We start from the raw sequence: 19039 nt of genomic DNA, 5'->3' as shown, positions 1-19039 counted from the left end.
ATAGGATATCTGCTGGCTGTGCAAGTCTGGTTACTAGGTCATTTAAAACAATAATTAATATAAGCATTTTCTGCAGATGTTGCATAGGCATTGCTAAACATTATGCAACATTAGATATTCAGAATAAAAATAAGCATAGTAGGTCATTGAAAAAAATCACACACAGCCATAAAAATCATCTATTATCACCTCAAACAGTACAAACAGAATCCTCTTCCTGGCTACGACCAGCACTATATTAAACACAGAAGGTTTCATTGCAGGAAACATCCTTTCAACGCACTGAAAGGCAGCCTGTGAAGATTTGATTTTTATTTGGATTTGAACTGTTTTAAAATGAATGAAAGGCCGATGCCAGTGACTCATTGCAAATGCAGTGACATCCCCTTAGAGACATCAAACCAACCAGTGCCTCGAATAAAAATGATGCTACTGTCCTTTAGAAATCAGCTGTAACTGTGAAACATTGTGGAAAGATTTTACACAACTGAACACAGTGTTTCGTAAAAAAAATACAAGGACATGAACAAAATTATATCCAGCAAATGATAAACAGAGCAGACTCTTGACAACATTTGTATTTCCTAACAGTAATTCGTAACATTCTAATTGCATCACTGTCAGTGATGACTTCCTGTAGCAGAACTAATACAACGCACTAAATTTCTAAAAAAACCCACAGGCCACACGTCCTGCAAGAAATCCAGCCCCTGTGTGGGCTCCTCTCCATGGGCTGCAGCTTCCTTCAGGGCATCCCCACCTGTTCTGGCCTGGAGTCCTTCACGGGCTGCAGGTGGATCTCTACTTCACCATGGACTTACAGGGACTGCAGAGGGACAGCCTGCCTCACCATCGCCCTCACCACAGGCTGCTGGAGAATTTCTGCTCTACTTCCTGGAGCACCTTCTCCCCCTCCTTCTTCATCGTCTTGGTGCCTTGCAGGGCTGGTGCTCCCACATGTTCTTACTCCTCTCTCTGACAGCAGCTGCCCAGTGTTTTTTACCCTTTCTTTAACATGCTATACCAGAGGTGCCACCAGGACCTCAGCTGTGCCCAGCGGTTGGTCCACTGGAAACAGCTGGAATCAGATGTGTCCAACACAGGGCAGCCACTGGCCTCTTCTTGCAGAGGTCACTCCTGAAGCCCACAACTTGCCAATAGAGTAATCTGCTGTTTGGGCATATTTTTCTGAAGACATCTTTATTGGACTACAACTAGAGGACTTAGAGTCAGCTGTAATTGCGAACGTGTATTATATAAACAAATTAATATCAAACCAATGTAACTGTTCTGTTGGATAATGGAAGATGGCATTAATAATGACTAAGTGTTTCTATAATTATAGCTGTGAACACTGTTATAAACACACATTCTTGGAACAGAAAGACAAGGAGAAAGACAGGCTGAGAGGAGGGAAGAGTCACTCTTCCTACAGCATTTACTCCATCTGACTCACAGGACACTTGAAACAGAAGAGCAATGGATTAACCACTCTGATTTAATTCATACAAATATATACAGAAATACATACATGTCATTACTTTTTGGGTCTATTTAACACAATTTCAGATTAGTACTAACTCACTAAAGGCCATGCTTTTATTTATCAAGAAAATTGGAGCACTGGCAGCCTACTTACTCTCCAATTTTTATCTAAAACAAGATCTCTCAAATAACTACTAATATTCACAAACATTTAAACAGATAATGTGTACATTAGAGCATGCACACATATGCACGAATCTTATATGACATTTCTTTTGTCCCACTGAAATAACATACCAAGCCAAAATATTTATCTGAAGTGCAGCCATTCTCTCAACAGCCTCATGTGGATTAAAATAAACCAAATGCCATAACTAGTGTGCTTCCCCCTGACTGCCACCAAATTATACAAAATATTATATATCGACATCAACTCACTTACTGGAGCATGTTGCCTGAAATTAGGAACGTTATGTGCATTAATTTTTTCTACTGACAAGGGAGTACTGAACTGGGAGTTCTTGTTTCAGTCTAGTATTACAACATTGTTGCATAAAGCATTTTGCTTTCAAGCCAAGAAATTCCCCACAAACCATTAATCTAAGATGTTCTACTCATTATCATCTGAAGTTATTTCTTCTAAAATATGTAGCTCAGAAACTGCTGACAAACTACTTGAAATCATTTTTTAAGTGTATCACATAACCCTCTGGCTAAGGCTAACTGAAAACTAATTAAAATCATTAAGATGATGATTTGAACAAGAACAGGAAAAAACTGCCTAGATGAAATTATGAGGAAAAATTAGATATCACTTGACTGAATCGTGCCCTTAGACACACTGCTTCTCATTTGCAAAAAATGAGCATTTCTTTCCCTCTCAAAGGGGTTTTTGACCTTTTCAGGCACCAGTATCCTCAACCCTCCTCAGACTAACTCGTTCATCTTCTGACCCAAGGCTCTCAAAGCATATTTCACTTCCTTTATGGGCAGAAATAAAACTCCCCAAACTGTAAATATAACTTGTTATCAAATTTAATACCTTTTTACTTGATCATCAGAACATTATTTCAGAGTTCTGATAAAAAGGCAGGAACACAAAAAAGAAACAAGCTGTATGATATCTGATAAATAAAGTTATATGTATCATTTTCCCTCTATAGAAACACCAGTTCCTAGTCTGGACTCCTGCCACTGGGAAAATAAACTAAAACATCTTCAAGCCTATGATCATCACAGAAGAGAACACTGATCTGGACCTGTTCTATCTGCCAAGAAGACTGAACATCACATACCAACAACTGCCTTCACAAAAGCCAAGTGTGGTGAGTAATTAATGAAATTTGGAATAGAATTTCCACTGACTGAGAAAAAGAATGTATACCTTGTACTGAAAGCCAAGATGACTGATAAGCTATGTGTGTTAGCTCCAACTTGAGAAACAGTATTAAACACTAATGAAATGGTTCAGAAAATGTTTAGGAGTATATGCCAAGACCACTGGACAAAAGCCAGTTTAAAAAGGAATTTGAAAGAACCTCCTTTATTTGGGACAATGAACTTATCGTAGAAGGATGATCCAAGTGCCAGAAAAACTGAACATTCATCTTCAAGTTGGGAGTCCTGCCTTTGCCAGAGGACAACAAGATGCTGAAGGAAAAGGTACTAAAGTTCAGCCATGAACCTCAGATACGATGTCTACAACACAGGGCAACATTGATAAATCTACAGTGAAGACCACTGGAGGTATTTTTGTAAGTGAAGGATCTCCAAGGTCGATTGATACACATCATATACATCACAGTACATTTATCAGTACACTACTGATGAGTGCATATGTTCAGGTTTTGTTTATACAGTCACTTCTGAACATTCACATTGTTTATCTCCTAATTGCCTTATTCAGAAACTAGGGAGGAACACTTTCTCAAGAAGGACAACTGTTAAAGACATTTTACACAAATGCCAAAGTACAATACAGGTCCTTTCAAGACCTAATTGAAATGGATGTGAAATACCAGGACATTCATCTGCAATGCTTTTAAGTGTCATGGATATATTTATACTGTTATGAGGCTACTGCAGAAGAAGTCCCACGTTGCTACAATCAGTGACTTTATGTAGCACCTTTTTGTTTCGCCTGCTTTTAGGTGACAATAGTCACACAGGAGGCTCAGTCTATAAAGCCAAAGCAGATGCTGAGCTGGGTTTAAGGCAATCATCTCCCAAGAGATGGAGATTAGTACATGGGGGAACTCTTACCATGTCTAGTAAAAACTAGAAAAAAAAGAACAACTGGTAAATTTTAGGCTAGTGAATAGTTTAAAACCAATGGACAGATTCTACAAATCTGTGTGGGTGAAGCCCTAAGGAATGACTGCATTAACAGAGCAAGTTTATAGTTCAGCAGAATGCAAGGGTTGTTGCTATGGAACAAGGTCCAACTGCATGCAGTGCACAAAACACATTAACTCATAGTATCACAACTGTCTTTTAAATGCAACAAGCATATTATCATTGAGATCCTTTGTTTTGGGATATCTCTGCTTTTTCTCTCACCTCTTTTGCTTTTCATAGTAGATTTTGAGTAATATCTCTTTCAATTAAAATGCCTAAGGCCATCTTTGTTTTCTCTCTTATTATTCCTTCTTCCTTTGAATCTCAGTAGTCCTGTCTACCTGTTTCTAATACTACTTCAGATTCATTTCCATGACGCCATTCTGTTTTCTTTCTACCTTCCCTGATGACACCAACTTTCTATTTTCTAACCTTTATATTCCCCACACAACAAAAGAAAACCTTTGATTTGCAAAATACCCCTTGAAAGATCTGAGGACTGCAATTAACAAACAGATTTCGATGAAACAGCACTTCAACAACAGTGCTCTCAAGAAACGCTGAATAAAACACAAGAGGTAACGTCAAAGAGAAACAAAGAGACGTCAAAGAGAAACAAAGCAAAATAAAGACCAACCCGATGGCATCCCTTGACCTGAGGATGGCTTTATCGGTGCGTTCACCTGATCCCAGTTAAGATCATCATCATCTGACTGACTATAGCCACAGGAACCGAGGGGCTCATCGAAAGTACAGCATCCTGTTAAAGAAACACAAAGATAAAAATTAAACAAGGCATGCAGATAACAGAGGATGAACAGCTAATCCTAACAACTGCAACATCATTCAAGGCAGGCCATGTCCTTTTTAAGCATCGTTTAATACAAACATTTATTTATTTAATAATCATCACTTTCTGAGAGGGCATAAAACCTTCCTGTCACGAAAACGAGATCCCAAAGGTAAAAGAGCAGATTTAGGACTGCAGACAAATTTTCTCTTACAATGTGATCATCAGGTATCAAAAACAAAACAGCAAAATAAAAAGCAGCAAAACTCAGAATATTAAAAGATTGCAAGATTAGCATTCCTCAGGGGAAACAAACTAATTGATGCCCGAGGACCTAGATTTTAGAAGAAAACCATAAGGGTGGGAACATCGGCTCCCATGTACCTTGGTTACCAAGTAAGGGAAGGCCTGGGTGCTCCCAGGTGTGCTGCGCTGCAAACAAGTACCACCATGGGCAGGATCAATGTCTCAAAATGTCAATCTATGCTTAGTCTCAAGCTCTTAGAAAGAAAACAGTATCATTTTCTCTTTTTTTCTCACTCTCTTATAAGTAAATTAGGAAAGAATGACATGTTATAAACGCTCATGCTATCCCAAGCTGAGGTAGGGAAAAAAAACCATTCTGAATTTAGAAGAATAGATTCTAACATTATCCACGAGAAAACAGAAGAGGTTTGCTTTTTATCCTGTGGAAAAAAGCAGGAAACTTCTCCAGCTTTGTTACATCGTTATCATCCAACAGGAGACTAACACAGGGTTACAAAATTCTGTTTTATTTGATGTTTCACTCCAGTGAAGAGTGACATCTTTCCTATTTGGGAAAATAAATATAACCCTAGTCACAGATATTTCTGTCCATATTAAAGGAAATTCTGCAGCTGTTCAAACAAAACTGAACTTTAGGGCTATTCATCATCTTTGCTATCTCTCCATAGCTACAGTAGGTTTAGCCTTGCCAAGCTGTATTTAAACAGGAAACAGACAAAATCTAGCTTTAAGAATTACTTTAATAATCTAAATTTTCATAGAAAATGGCATTACAGAATACCTTAATGAAATGCAGAATAGAAGGCAAAATTCCATTATACCTGACAAACTTCACCTAACTGAAGTCCAGCCTTCTTAACTAGTCCAGTTGTATATTTGAGATTCATGGCAAGAACTCTGCAACCATATAATCTTCAATATAAATTATTTTTATATGCAATAGCTGAATAATTTAATTTTTTGTTCTCTTAACAGTGAGAACATAACATTGGCCTTTCCAGACATACTATGTTTGGCCTGCCCTCAGATACAGGTCATCCTGTACTAGTCTCTGTTCTAAAATATCCTTCTGTAGGAAGTCTCTGTTAAGATCTAAGAGGATGAGGGAAATTGGCACCTCTGGCCACTGTTTCTTTCTATACAAATTAAAGTGCAAAAGATTCAATTAGATAATCCAGTGGGAACAGAAAACCCATTAAAAAACTGACAAATCCAAACTCTAACATTTCACCTCAATGATAACAACATATATAAACTCTCTCTCTCCTGAAGTTAAACAAATTGAGAAATATGAGAGATTTTTATAAAGCATATTAAATAACATCTGCAACATTTCCAAAGGGAAGGCTTAGAAATTTAGGCAGTCATTTAAACATTTGTTCTAGTACCTGCATTACTTGCATAAATATTACTTCAACCTTCATAAAATAACGTCACAAGCTAGGTTTCAGGCATAAACGCTAAACATCAACTTTCATAGACTGTGCTTTTTTATAAGGATTAACAATAAAAAACCCACAGGTAAAGCAAAAGGTAGTTTTCTTGCAGAAGTACTGCAAATGATAGTAGGACATAAATTTAAATACCAAGTTATGCAGTGGACAATGTAGTCAAGCTTGGCAAAAAATACACACCCAAGTAAAACCTGGCATAAATCAGGGTTTACAACCCAAACCAGGATCAATGGATGTATGGAATAGTTCCCACACCTCATTACACCATATATATCTCTAGTGATAAAGAAGAGTTTAAGGTGTCTTCTCACTCAAACCCAGAAGAAGCCAAGCACTGCAAAACGTCCAATCCTGGAAAAACGGCACGAGCTGCGATTCCAGATTGTTAGTAAAGGCTTCTATGCTTCTCAGGAATTAGGAAGAGATGTCAAAAATGTGGATAAATAGAATGACTGTTCTACTTGTCTAGACCTCTTGTCTGTCTCACTGCTTGGTTTTCTTCATTTCTCTTGCAAGTCTGTAACTCTGTCGGGATTATTTTATTTTTTTTGTCCTTTATGTCCTTTTGCCATTTACATCCTTCAAAGCTTTGCAAGTTTACTATTACTATAATTTCCTCCAAATGAGTACCTAACCTTCACATCTGCTATAGGAAGAGTTTTAAAGGAACTTCTGAGCTCCTTCTATTCCTAAGCCCTTTCCACCCACAACTAATAAGGAAAGTGTAGCAAGTATTACTATGAGTAATCAAGCCGTACAGTCACCTATCCAGAGGATCGACCAGCATACAGAAGATCTTTAACAGCACAGATGCCAAGCCGTGTTTCTTTTTACAGCCAGCCACGAATGATAAGATGAATACTAATGAAGGCTTTGCACAGCCATGACTTTTTGTAAAGTCTTTTGGAGATTAAAACAGAATATATATACGTGTTGGAAGTGGAGGCAAGCTTATAGACTGAACATCTTAATGGGAAAAACAAAACAAAACAAAACAAAACACAAAAAAATGCTTAGCCAAATTAGCCAAGATATAATTACTGTAAATCAAGAGTCATTGACAGGCCTAATGGCTTGTGCTTTCTCCCAAAAGTTCTGACCCTCACATCTGACTCTACTACAAAAGGTGAAGATCTTTAGAAATAGGTCCTAACATTTGACAAACCTCTACATTTGCCACTCCTGAAGCCCTACTGCTTTCTTCTGCAGCACTTTGTCTGTTTTCCAATCAGGATACCCTTACTGTACAAGGTTCCAGTTCATAAAATGTTATGGACACATGGTATGAACAAGCACTGCTAAAATCTGAGCAATTACCAGCGGTCTTGAACATCTCTCATCATCACACTGTTTTGAAACACGAGCCACTGCCAAGACAGGCAATTGTTTATAATCAACTAGCACACTTGAGAAATTCTGCTCATTTTTTGCTATTAGAATTGAAAATAACAATCAAAATACATATTGTCTGTTACAGAGTTTAATCAAGCAAAGCAATTTCCCTTCCTCTTATACTGACATCCCAGTTTGGATAGCCAAACTGTATTTTAAAAGATGAATTCTGCGCTGACTGAAATATTTATAACTAAAACAGGAGATACATACCCCATTAAGATTCTTTGGCTTATGGTGCATTTTATAGATATTTTTGGATTCCTAAGAGGACATGAATTGACAAATGCAAACGATGCAACGCAGTCTATTACAGCCTATGGTTCTTTCAACTGCAATTATCCATTTAACCATCATGAATCCAGTTCAATATAACCATGCCATTGTCTAAATGTAGTCCTTTTTGGATGCTTCTATTTTTATTTGGTTAAATTACTTTAGATATTGCAAAATTTATGAGTTCAAACAGGGAATATCATTTAAGATGAAAGCAACCAATTAAAGTAAAAGGGATAAAGAATACACTATATTTTTCCTATTGTGAATAAAGTTTTATTCAAATTATTTTGTGTTTTACAACTATAACATTTGTTATAAAGCATTCTCAAAGAATATCTTAACAAATACTAGGATAGTAAAAGAAGAAAATCCGTTAAGTGACAAAAAACAACATAGAAAAATGTTCAAGTTACACTGCACACTGCTTTGTTTTCATTGGGTTTATATACTTCAAAGATCAATATGTACTTTCCATCAAAAAATTTGCCGCCAAGTGTACAAGTGCTAAAACTTGTTGTGTTAGTGCTAGCATTGGCAAGGAAGGTATGTGTATACCAAAACTGGTGTGATGGCCCTTCTTCAGTATAAAATCAATTTTTTTTTTACAGCAAAGCCCTATGGTTTATGGTCTGCCATAGTACCATGAATGCTATTGCAGAGTATGTGAACCCAGAAGACGAGTTTCCTGAATTCCCCATGTTACTAGTATTCTCCTTTATCTTATTTTAAAAGTATTTTTTAATTCTGCTGTCTCTATATTTTCAGTCTCATACTGGGAATATGTTTATGTCAATTAACCCTAAATACAATGTAGTGACTCTTAGAAACAGAAATAAAGATTTTCATATTTGATCTGAAAGCCGTCAAACCACATGATATATCAGGGGCTTGGATAATGCAGTGATTCATTTCCTATTAGGCAATGGATCTTTCTTTTCTGTCTATAACAAAAAAAAAAAAAGCCTGTGCCTAAACCAACCATACACCCTTCCTCAGCCAACCTGATTCCCTCCTCTGCTCATGAACACCACGGCATCCAAGAGCAATGGAGCAAGCGCATCACCAGGACAACATACTGAGGTAAATGAAAACTAAAATAACTGAAAAACTGTGACAAACTACAATTGCTAAGCTTGCTTAAACCATGAATGAGTCAGCTTAGCCCCAAGGGTTACTGCTCTGGACAATCATCCTATCTAAACACTCTCATGACAATTAGAAAGTGATCTTAGAAACACGGCATTAGGAAAATGGGATCCTGAGCCTCCAAGTTGACAAACCATCCCATTAGAGAATAAACAACTACTTCTTTGGTGGTAGATAAGCAGTCATAAAGTGGAAAACAAAAAATCAATCCCAATTATAAACTCAATAACGGAGAAAGCAACAGTGGGAATTAATGGACAATTTTTAACATTAAAAAAAATTAAAATACTGCCTTTAAACTTGTGTCACAGGTCTGATCTGCAGTGTAACTTTTACTATAGATTGGGTGATGACAGGAATTGCCTAATACAAAACTGTTTGCTTCCCTGAAACCAGTAAATTGTTGAGCCAATAAAGCTGAAATAAATTTCAAGTTTTACTTGAGTAAACAAACCAGAGGTACATAAAAGGACGGTTTAAGGAACATATGAGAAACTGGACATAGTGGTCTGCCTGGATCTGCTCTCTGTGTAGATTCTCAGTAAAAAAAGGCTCTATCTGCCCTTTCAAAAGTTGTTATAGCATTGCATGTTTAAAGGGCTTTCCAGACATGCGAGCTCAGAGATAGCTACTAAAAGAAACTCTTCTCTGTGTGCCTCCAAAGTACACACAGATCTGCCACATATCTGCAGTAACAAACAGGCACCAAAAATTCTTATCCAGGCTTTACAAGTGAGCTTTTAACAGTGGGTAGTCTGTTTTAAAATGTAGCCTTTATTTTCTCTCAAAATACACCAAGTTTTTCGTTTCTACTAAAGGCGAGTGTTCAGAGCTCTAAATTAATCTTGTAATCTGTATTACTGGTCAGGGAGTCTGAAAACCCATGTGCTGCATAAAATTGACCAAATTTAAAACAGGATCTACATCCTGTCATGTCTACATATGCATGGGGGTAAGAAAGAAGAGCAAAACGAAAAAAATTTACAATTAGATAACTTCTTGATGGTGACTGTGCTCAGAAAGGGTTTTAAAAACAATAGAGGATGGGAGAATTGGTTGGAAAAATCTCATGAATGAGAGCAAAGATGATGAGGTAAAAGTATGCTTTGCAACTAAGAAAGGCCAGATATTAATTCTGTCCATGAGGGAGAATAACAGATTAAAAAATTATACAAAAATGTACTACGACACGCTGAAAATGTGGTATGAGAATGCTAGAGAGTTATGAATTCATGGACACAATTCCAGCAGTATCACAGGTGATGACAGTATACAGAAAAAAAATAATTTCAGACAAAGATTTAAAGCTGTTATTTATAAGACTTCAAAAGCTCACCACATGTTCATAAAACATTTACAGTTGTTCTCTCTGTTCTCTCTCCACTTACCTGACAGAAATTGAATCAACATAAATGTCATCAAAAATGTTTCAGTTTTTGTGACACAGGACACTGTAGCAAAGTTGAATTTCATGGAAAACTTATCTGCCAGTTTTAACTTTCCCTGGAAACCTATCCACATTTAGGCAATTAAAATGTTTTCTAAACAATGACATTTGTCTAATAAATACTGAGAAGAACTCAAAATTTGGGTTTCTGGACTTAGGTGAAAAACCCTGAAAAACATTTCCTCTCAAAATATGTATTTAAAGTCCTTTGAGCTACAGGACAGACACGGGAAGAAACACCACTCACCAAGGCAAGACACTGAATAAGGGCTCTTAAAATAAATATCATTCATCTTATGTAAGCAAATAATATCCACACATTTGTGTCATTTTTGTATCAGTGAATACTTATGACAACCACGGAAAAATGTGTGCATATTCCATGAGCAAACTTATTTCTGGCATTTTTTTAATGCCAGGGTGTTTGATTTTGCAATATTAGTGACAGCTAAGATCATCATTACTTAGGATATCCACCAAGAGAAATATCTGAGTGTTCAAACCAACAAAGAACTTACAGAATTACGCAGAAATTGAGTAAGGAAACCCTATTTTGAAAGGTACTATTAAAACAAACATACTTGCAGAAGCCATCAGATCTTATGCTTTAGGGCAGGATATCACGCTAGGTGCTAAAACTACTAGCTGGTCTTCCAGTTCAACAGAAGTGAATACTAAGAGACATTTCTTGTATGAATAGCTGCTATGGATAAATTTTAGTGGTTGGGGGATGGTTGGGATTTTTTTTTTCAGGTTTTATTTCTTTTTTGGTATAAATACTGTTGCCCTTTTCAACCATTAATTTAATGCTTACACTGAGTTCGAGATTAGGGAATTGACTTCAGAAATGTATGTTACAATAACTTTCTTTAAAAAGCCTTATAAAAAAGGCTTTTTTATATGAGAAGTACTTAGGAATGACTTTCCAAGAAAAACTAGAAGTCCAGTTTGTAACACCTATTTAACCTACAGATGCATACATCTTATTAAAAAGATCACACTGGACATATCAGTTGCAAAAGGGAGACAGGTGATTTACATTTTTATTGCAGCTGAGTGAACCTGATGAAATTCCGGACCATGGTCAAAACCACTACAAAAATGAATAAACAAAATGGAGATCTGCCATATGTTTTGCATCTTGTTTATCACAAATACATGACAAAAACGTTCTTCCAAATGCAAAAATCTCTTTTATAAACTTTCTGAAACGTTCTGACATAAAACTCTGACCTATAAACGACTAACAAAAGGAACCTTCTTTTCACATACTTAGAATTAAAAATTCAAACGATATTTTGGCAGCAGAATAAGCCTACTGAGAAGAACGAAAACGCAACTGCACACCTATTTCACATAGTTTATATCATAGGATTTACTTAATTTATTTTTCTAGCTACCACCCAGGAGTGCACAAAGCCCCTTTATTAAATATGTAAAAGCATCTAGTCATCCTGGCTGGCAAAGAAAGCAGATGCCATGGAACAGAGATGCGGAAGACATTATTTTTTCCCCATATACTTGGAGACTAGTAAGGACATAACCAGGAGCATGGGATGTACATAGTGCATTAACATATACAGAAGGTAACAGTAAGGCATACTTTCTTTTGACACCATGCAGTACCTCTTAAAGGACTTGAAACTGACACCTCTGTTTTGAAAAACTACAGTAAAACACATGACAATGTTTTCTGTACTCTTTTTTAAGGAAGAAAAGAAAGAGGAGTGATTTTCAGCCCAGCTCCTGGACCACACAAACATCCCTACCTCCAATTGTGACTTTGAAGCAGCAGCAGCCTGCAGCACTTCACTGTTCTATCATCTGAGGGACAAAACACATACCATAGGTATCTCTTTTCCTTTCAGCATCTATTTGTGATTTCTTATATTGGTAACAGATGCTGCCTCCATTAATTTAATTATTATGCAGAATGCCTCTATCCTTTCCTCACTTGGATTTTATTGTAATTTTACCTTCACTTCTCCTTTCAGTTAACTGAGGAGATCTATCACCAAAATATGTCCAAGCGTATGCAGCTGCAATGAAAAAGAAAATATCTAAACATACTAAGTAATTATTAACTTGATTTCTTTTTTTTCCTGGTTTAGTTTGCTCTTCTAGAGCTACCAAGGCCTAAAGGCAAAATCCTAAATTGTTTCCTTAGGTGAAGTGTTGCCCTGAAAAAGCTAAGCTCAAGAATCACTCACTGTTAATCTGGTATTTACTAGGGATGTAAGCAGTTGTGCTGATCTGTTGAAGATAAGCAAATTCCAAGAAAAGAAGACAGCTGAGACAGCTGTCTGCTTTCAGTATTTTCATATTCATTCCAGTTTTTTAACTGATTATCCTAAAAACAGTTTAGTCCTTTTCATTTCACCTCACCACAGTAACCCAGCATCTTTATAACTCACTAAAATACAACAGAGCTGTCCCAGAAAGATCCATCCAGGGAAGGGAAGAGCAGGGGAAGACATTTGGCAAGCCACACAAAACTGTACAGGTGGAAAACAATATGGAACTGCACAGATTATGTTCAAGAAAGAACCTTATATAATGGAAAATCTGAAGTGAAACAAAATGTAATTCAGAAGGAAGATAAAAATGGGGTGGGGAGATCCATTCTTCCCCCCACACACACAACCTAGCTGTGAGGAAGAGATTGAAATGCATACCTTGCAGCCAATATTTATCATAATAAAGGGTCTGTTCACCCCAACACTTTATTTAAATCACAGTGTAACCTAAGAAACATACAATCATCAAGACTGTCGTTATTAGACCACACCGGACCATTTCTCTAACATCTGTTCAGGAAACACTGTATTAGACTTTCAGTTTGTCATGAGGACAAACCTTTTCATGCTACATCCATCCTAGGGCTCTGGGGAAATACAGCCTAATAAAAGACAGTCAAACCACCTTTTCCACAACCAGCACTGCCAGCCATTCAATTCACAAAGCCATTAAATTCCTGATCCCACTGGATTCTGATTTTCACTAAGGTACATTTTTAATAACTTCGAAAAACAGAACTTTTTTCTTAAAATTAGTAAAATCCAACATGTCAATTCTTAGTTAGAAATTGTGCTACTCAACTACACCCCCTGCAAAATTTTTCCCTATTCCTCATGTAATGTATATGCATCAATGAATGGATGTGAATTAAGGCAAAAGTAAGCAATACAGTAAGTAGTCACTGTTCTTTTGTCTATGGTTGTGACAGGAGTCATACAAGTTTTCACAAAACAAACAGCTATGAAAAGACGACTATGTTGCTTCAACACATTGCATAAATTAACAATTCAGACTGAGCTAAAGAACACTTGTTCTGACGGAACAAACCAAACCAAACCAAATGTTACTTGCTAGGTCACTACTGCTTTGTTCACTCCTTGCCTTACAGCATTAGGTAAATGGACAGACACTGACAAGTAATCCTTACGCTCTCATAGACTAATCAAAACCTGTGATATTTTAAAATACTTTAACTACTGTGTAACAACTATAACTGTATCTGTTAACAGCACAGATTATATCTGAAAAATAAGCAAGTAAGAAGCCATATACTGATTTTAAAGCTCAGAATCATGTTTACTAAAGTCAATAAGTACAACAGTGCAAAACAGTTCAAAGTCTTGATTTGGTAAAAGCCAGCTCTAGGACAACAGGCCCAACACAAACTATAGGACACCACAGCTTGACTGCTAGCACAGGAAGAATATCCTCAAAGGGAGGCCCCAGACTCCTTTCTTGCCCAGCTTCCACAACGTTTACAGGCAGTTAATGCTGCCTCTGAAGTTACCAGATAACAGGACTGAAGACAATGTGTTTTATCAAAATACAATTTTAATAGCTGAGAGGTTAACTATCATTTCATTCTACTACCAGGACATTCTGAGCTGAGTAAGTGTTTTGGGATTGGTTGTTTTGGTTTTTTCCTGATGTTGTCAAAAAACTACTAAAACACGCCATTTATCTCTATATAAAGGGACTTCATCAAGAAACCTGACAGGATTCTTCTCATCTGCCAGTTGAGCTTTTAAAATGTATCTTTGCCTTTAAACTCTTCAGGCTAAAAAACAAAAGTGTACTTCAAGCTCAATCATTCTCCCTGGTGCTGCTCATTTTTAATGAGCCTCTTGTCTTTACCTCTCCCAGCAGACTCCACAAAGCAATCTCAGGTGATGTGAAACCAATGCTTGATGCTTCTCCAAACCTCTGTCTTTTTGAGCCTGAAATCTTCCTGCTAAACCCATATGGGACTGATGGGCCATTTCAGTCAAACCCAATTTCACTTATTTATCACAAGCCCCTACTTAGAAACTCTACTGTGGATTGCTTGTACACACAATCTGTTTCCAGCTTTGAACTTTAAAAAGGATTTAAGCAGTCAATCTCAATATCATTATAAATCCAATGTGCATTACTTGTCTATTGATTGTGAGAAACTAAAAGTTTGAAGCTTGATTTCAGGGGTAATCTTTCCATTTGCTTGATGAGTTCTGCAGTTGTTAGAGAACACTTAATGCATCCTCTTAGATAACAACATATTAAGCTTGGATGAGAAATACAGACTATTTACAACACAGTTCTCACTTTAAGTAAAGAACAAAGGCAGCATTAGCTTTGCTAGTCTCAAGAGGCTTTTCAGCTATGCCACAATTAAAAACAGAAAAAAAAAAAAAAACCCAAAAAAACCCTAAAAATGTCTTTATAAAGGATTTCACAGCATGCATCAAAATATTTATTAAAAACTAATAACATTAAGATGAATTCTGTGCAATATATCAGAAGTTTATACTCTAGTTCTTCAATGGGTAGAGCAAAAGAAAAAGGTATTCATTCCTCTCCTTATCAGACTACACTATAAATGGTATTTTTCCCTATAAACTAAGTGAAATAGTTTATCATCTAATTAAATGAGCTCTTAATGTTTTGAGTTCTAATGTGTCTACTGAGACATCTGAGAACAAATGCCATAAAAGAATTTTATATATAGAAAGAATTCAAACAGATATTGAAGCCCATGCAGCCTCTCTCCTGCCTGCTAATCCAAGAATTCTCCCACCCTTTTTTCTTTTTTTTAAACCGTGGATTCTCCTTCAGGTGAGAAAGGCCATTACTCTTTTTGGTTTGCTTTTTAATGTTACTATATGTGCATTTTCCCATGCAGTGAGTATGAACTGCTACAGATGCATCCCCAACCATTAAGTTCCATGATACAGCTCTACCTACTCAATCAATAATTCAGGAAAGTATTCATCTCGTTTTAGTTACTGCTGTCAGTACAACTCTGTGCGCAGATGAAAGGAGAGCAGGACCTCCATCTGGAGGTTCTACCTGTGCTGCTCAGTGAATTAACCTGTAGGAGGTGCCACAGTGATGAAGCAGTCAAAAACCTCCAGCAGGCAATTTCATCACACGGGTAATTAGTTCACTGCATCAATAACGCCTCCAGTCATTAGCAGCACTAAGGCTGAATCCCAGATCTGCTTGCTAAATTCAGTTATCACAACAGGCTTTAACTGTGCTACAGGTATAAGTAAATTTCTATTTTTAAAAGTAGTTAGCTGCTGCTTTTCTTCCCTCTGTTTTAGTCATTATCTCTTGCAGTAAATTATACTTTATTTCATTCAACACATCTATAGCCTTATTTCAGAAGAATTAAATAATTTTAGAAACCTCTGACGAGGTCTCATCAACTATATGAGAGATCCACACTTAACACTGCTGTAAACACTACCACTGCAACACTGACATGCCCAAGCAGATACGACCCAAGGAGTGAACTCTTGAACCTCCCACACAGAATAACAGGGCACTATCACTACACTACCCAGATAAAATAATTACTTTCAATTCTTGCCTATAAGAGGATTAAGTCAGCAGTAAACTTGCTTAAATGTTGTTCTGTAAAAGAAAAAAAAAGAGAAATGGAGGCCACACAGAGCTTCACACTTTCTAACCTTGTAGAAACTATTTCAGGTCTGTGTGTGAGGGACTGTAGTCATCTAGGTACAAGCAAATCCAAACACTACTAAGTTAATTCAAGTAATTTTCTGCTTTCCATTAATTCCTGCTCCATGCCTGATGCAAGGGATGTTTTGTCCAGATCATAAGACTGGAATAAGCATCTCTGATCCTTTGTAAAAAGGGTCTGATATTCCTGGGGCCCCAGTATGTTACACTGGGAAGGTCTTACTCTCTCAGTTGCCAAAGTTTGCTTCAGGATAAGCCAGTCTAATAAAAGCTAAGTGTATGCTCACATCTCCAAACAATATAGATTAAGACAGTATCACTGATTTATGACAGATTAGACTAGCTCAGAGGCTTTTGGCTCAGTTATCTGAAAGTGTCACACTACTGTTACACAATCAATTGTTATATATAGTGTATACATATATATATTTTAAGTGTGTTTTGAAGTATCTTTCTTGCTTTACCTCTAATTACTTAGAAAACAATAAACGCTTGAGCTTTTGGGGCAATTTTCTTCTTGTATAAATGCACTTTCAAATGTTTAAAAGTCTTCATAAAAGTTATGTTTGGTCTCTCTACATGAAGAAGCAAACAAGTCTAAAGATTTCAACGTGTGATAAGAATTGTGTGCCAGGTGACAACACCCAAACAGTTTCTGACTATCTTTAGGGCTGGAGACTCCACAACCACCATGGGCAACCTATGACAGTGCTCAGTTACATCTTTCACAGCTTCCTGCTGTTCAGAGGGAACCTCCTGTGTTTCAAGTTGTGCCTGTTGCCTCTAATCCTCTCACTGGGCACCACTGAAACAAGCCCTCTTTGAGTCCTGCCTTGAGGTATTTATAGATGTTGGTAAGATCCCCCTGAACCTTCTCTGCTCCAGGCTGAGCAGTCCCAGCTCACTCAGCCTTTTATCATAGGAGAGATACCTTTGCTGCCCTTCACTTAACTTTCTTCAGTATACTCATGTCTCTGTTGTACTGGGGAGTCCAGAATGGGCCCAGCACTCCAGTTGTGGCCTCACCATTGCAAAGCAGAGGTGAAACATCACCTCCCTTGACCTTCTGGCAACATTCTTACTACTGTGACCCAGGATACCACTGGCCTTTACTGCAAGGGCACATTGTTGTCTCAGAGTCAAGCTGGTGTTCAGCATGATCCTTGAGGCCTATCCTGCAAAGCTGTTCCACAGCTGGTCAGACCCTAGCCTGCACTGGTACAAGGGCTAGTTCCTACCTAGGTGCAGGACTTTACACTTCCCCTTGTTGAACAACCCCTTAGTGTATCAGCCACCCCTCCCCAGTTTTGTGTCATCTTCAAACATGCTGAGGGTGTGCTCTGCCCCCTCATCCATCCGAATGAAGGTGCTCAGCAGCACTGGACCCCTCAGGTGCACTGCCACTCACCAGCCTCCAGCTGAAACTTTGTGCCACTGGTCACTACCCTTTGGACCTGGCTGCTCAGACAGTTTTCTGCCAGCCCCACTGTCTGCTCATCCAGTCCATACTCTGCCAGCTTCTTTGTGAGTTACTGTGGTCAAGGTGGACAATATCCAGTGCTCTCCCCTCATCTATCCAGCCTGTCATTTCATCGTTGCAGGTTATTAAGGCGTTCAAGAAGGTTACCAAGTTGGTCACTTCCCCTTGCTGAATTCCTGCTTACTGCTCCTGATGACCTTCTCGTCCTTCCTATGCCTGGAAATGGTTTCCAGAATTAGTTGTTCCATCACCTCCTGAGGTGACGCTGACCTGCCTGTCGTTTCCTGGATCCTCTTAGTTGCTCTTTTTAAAACCAGGAGTCACTTTTGTTTTCCTCCAGCTTTCCTCTCTCCCAGGTTTCATGATCATTCAAAAGTTATGAAGAATGGCCTCATAATGTCATCAGCCAGCTCACTCTCATGCATCCCTTTCGCATCACAGTTACCAAACGAACAGCAACTTCAACTCTTCAGTTTTTCCAAAAATTAATTCACCTAATTCTCAGTCTAATTTTGTTTAGTCATTCAGGCCTGTTTGACTAGTGGCCTGCCTCAATTTAAACAGCAGTTCCCTACAGCATGCTTGCAAACCCAGAACAAATATTATAAATTTGAATTACTGAATAGATTCTGGTAGCAGATTTAAGAAATTTATAATGTGTGCTTCCAAACACTTAGTGGTTCAACAGAGTTCTTCTGAGCACTCCTGAGTCTGTGGTCCTTCATGAACTGTGATGCTGCATGAGCTAGATCAAGTATTCCAATGACATAATAATAATGCCAAGTATTCCTCCTGTTTCAGATACATTTGATCACACATCAAAAAGCATGGTTTCCAAATCTTTTTGAATCACTGTTTCCTTGATAGTGTTTCTTGATGCTGGAGGCACGTCTTCATTTCTGTGTCAGAACATACAATGCTTTCTTGCACTCCAGCTTGCAAGATCACTTAGCTCTCCTCTGATCACTACTTACCATGGC

At 37.6% G+C, this 19039-nt stretch overlaps 2 protein-coding genes across 12 annotated transcripts in view; both read right to left on the bottom strand.

The window, feature by feature from the left end:
* The window catches only part of ARHGAP28 (Rho GTPase activating protein 28), a 723491-nt gene that overhangs the window by 309812 nt on the left and 394640 nt on the right, over positions 1–19039 (bottom strand). The window lies entirely within an intron of this gene.
* The window catches only part of PTPRM (protein tyrosine phosphatase receptor type M), a 449317-nt gene that overhangs the window by 341229 nt on the left and 89049 nt on the right, over positions 1–19039 (bottom strand). For all 11 annotated transcript variants that reach the window (XM_050306131.1, XM_050306135.1, XM_050306149.1 and 8 more), the window contains exon 2: positions 4460–4582. In XM_050306131.1, the coding sequence (XP_050162088.1) occupies positions 4460–4582 (123 nt within the window). The remainder of the gene's footprint in view (positions 1–4459; positions 4583–19039) is intronic.

The sequence above is a fragment of the Myiozetetes cayanensis genome, unplaced genomic scaffold (assembly GCF_022539395.1).
Source record: "Myiozetetes cayanensis isolate MyiCay16 unplaced genomic scaffold, myiCay2020 scf1, whole genome shotgun sequence".
Taxonomy (NCBI): domain Eukaryota; kingdom Metazoa; phylum Chordata; class Aves; order Passeriformes; family Tyrannidae; genus Myiozetetes; species Myiozetetes cayanensis.
This window is presented reverse-complemented; position numbering and strand designations above follow the sequence as displayed.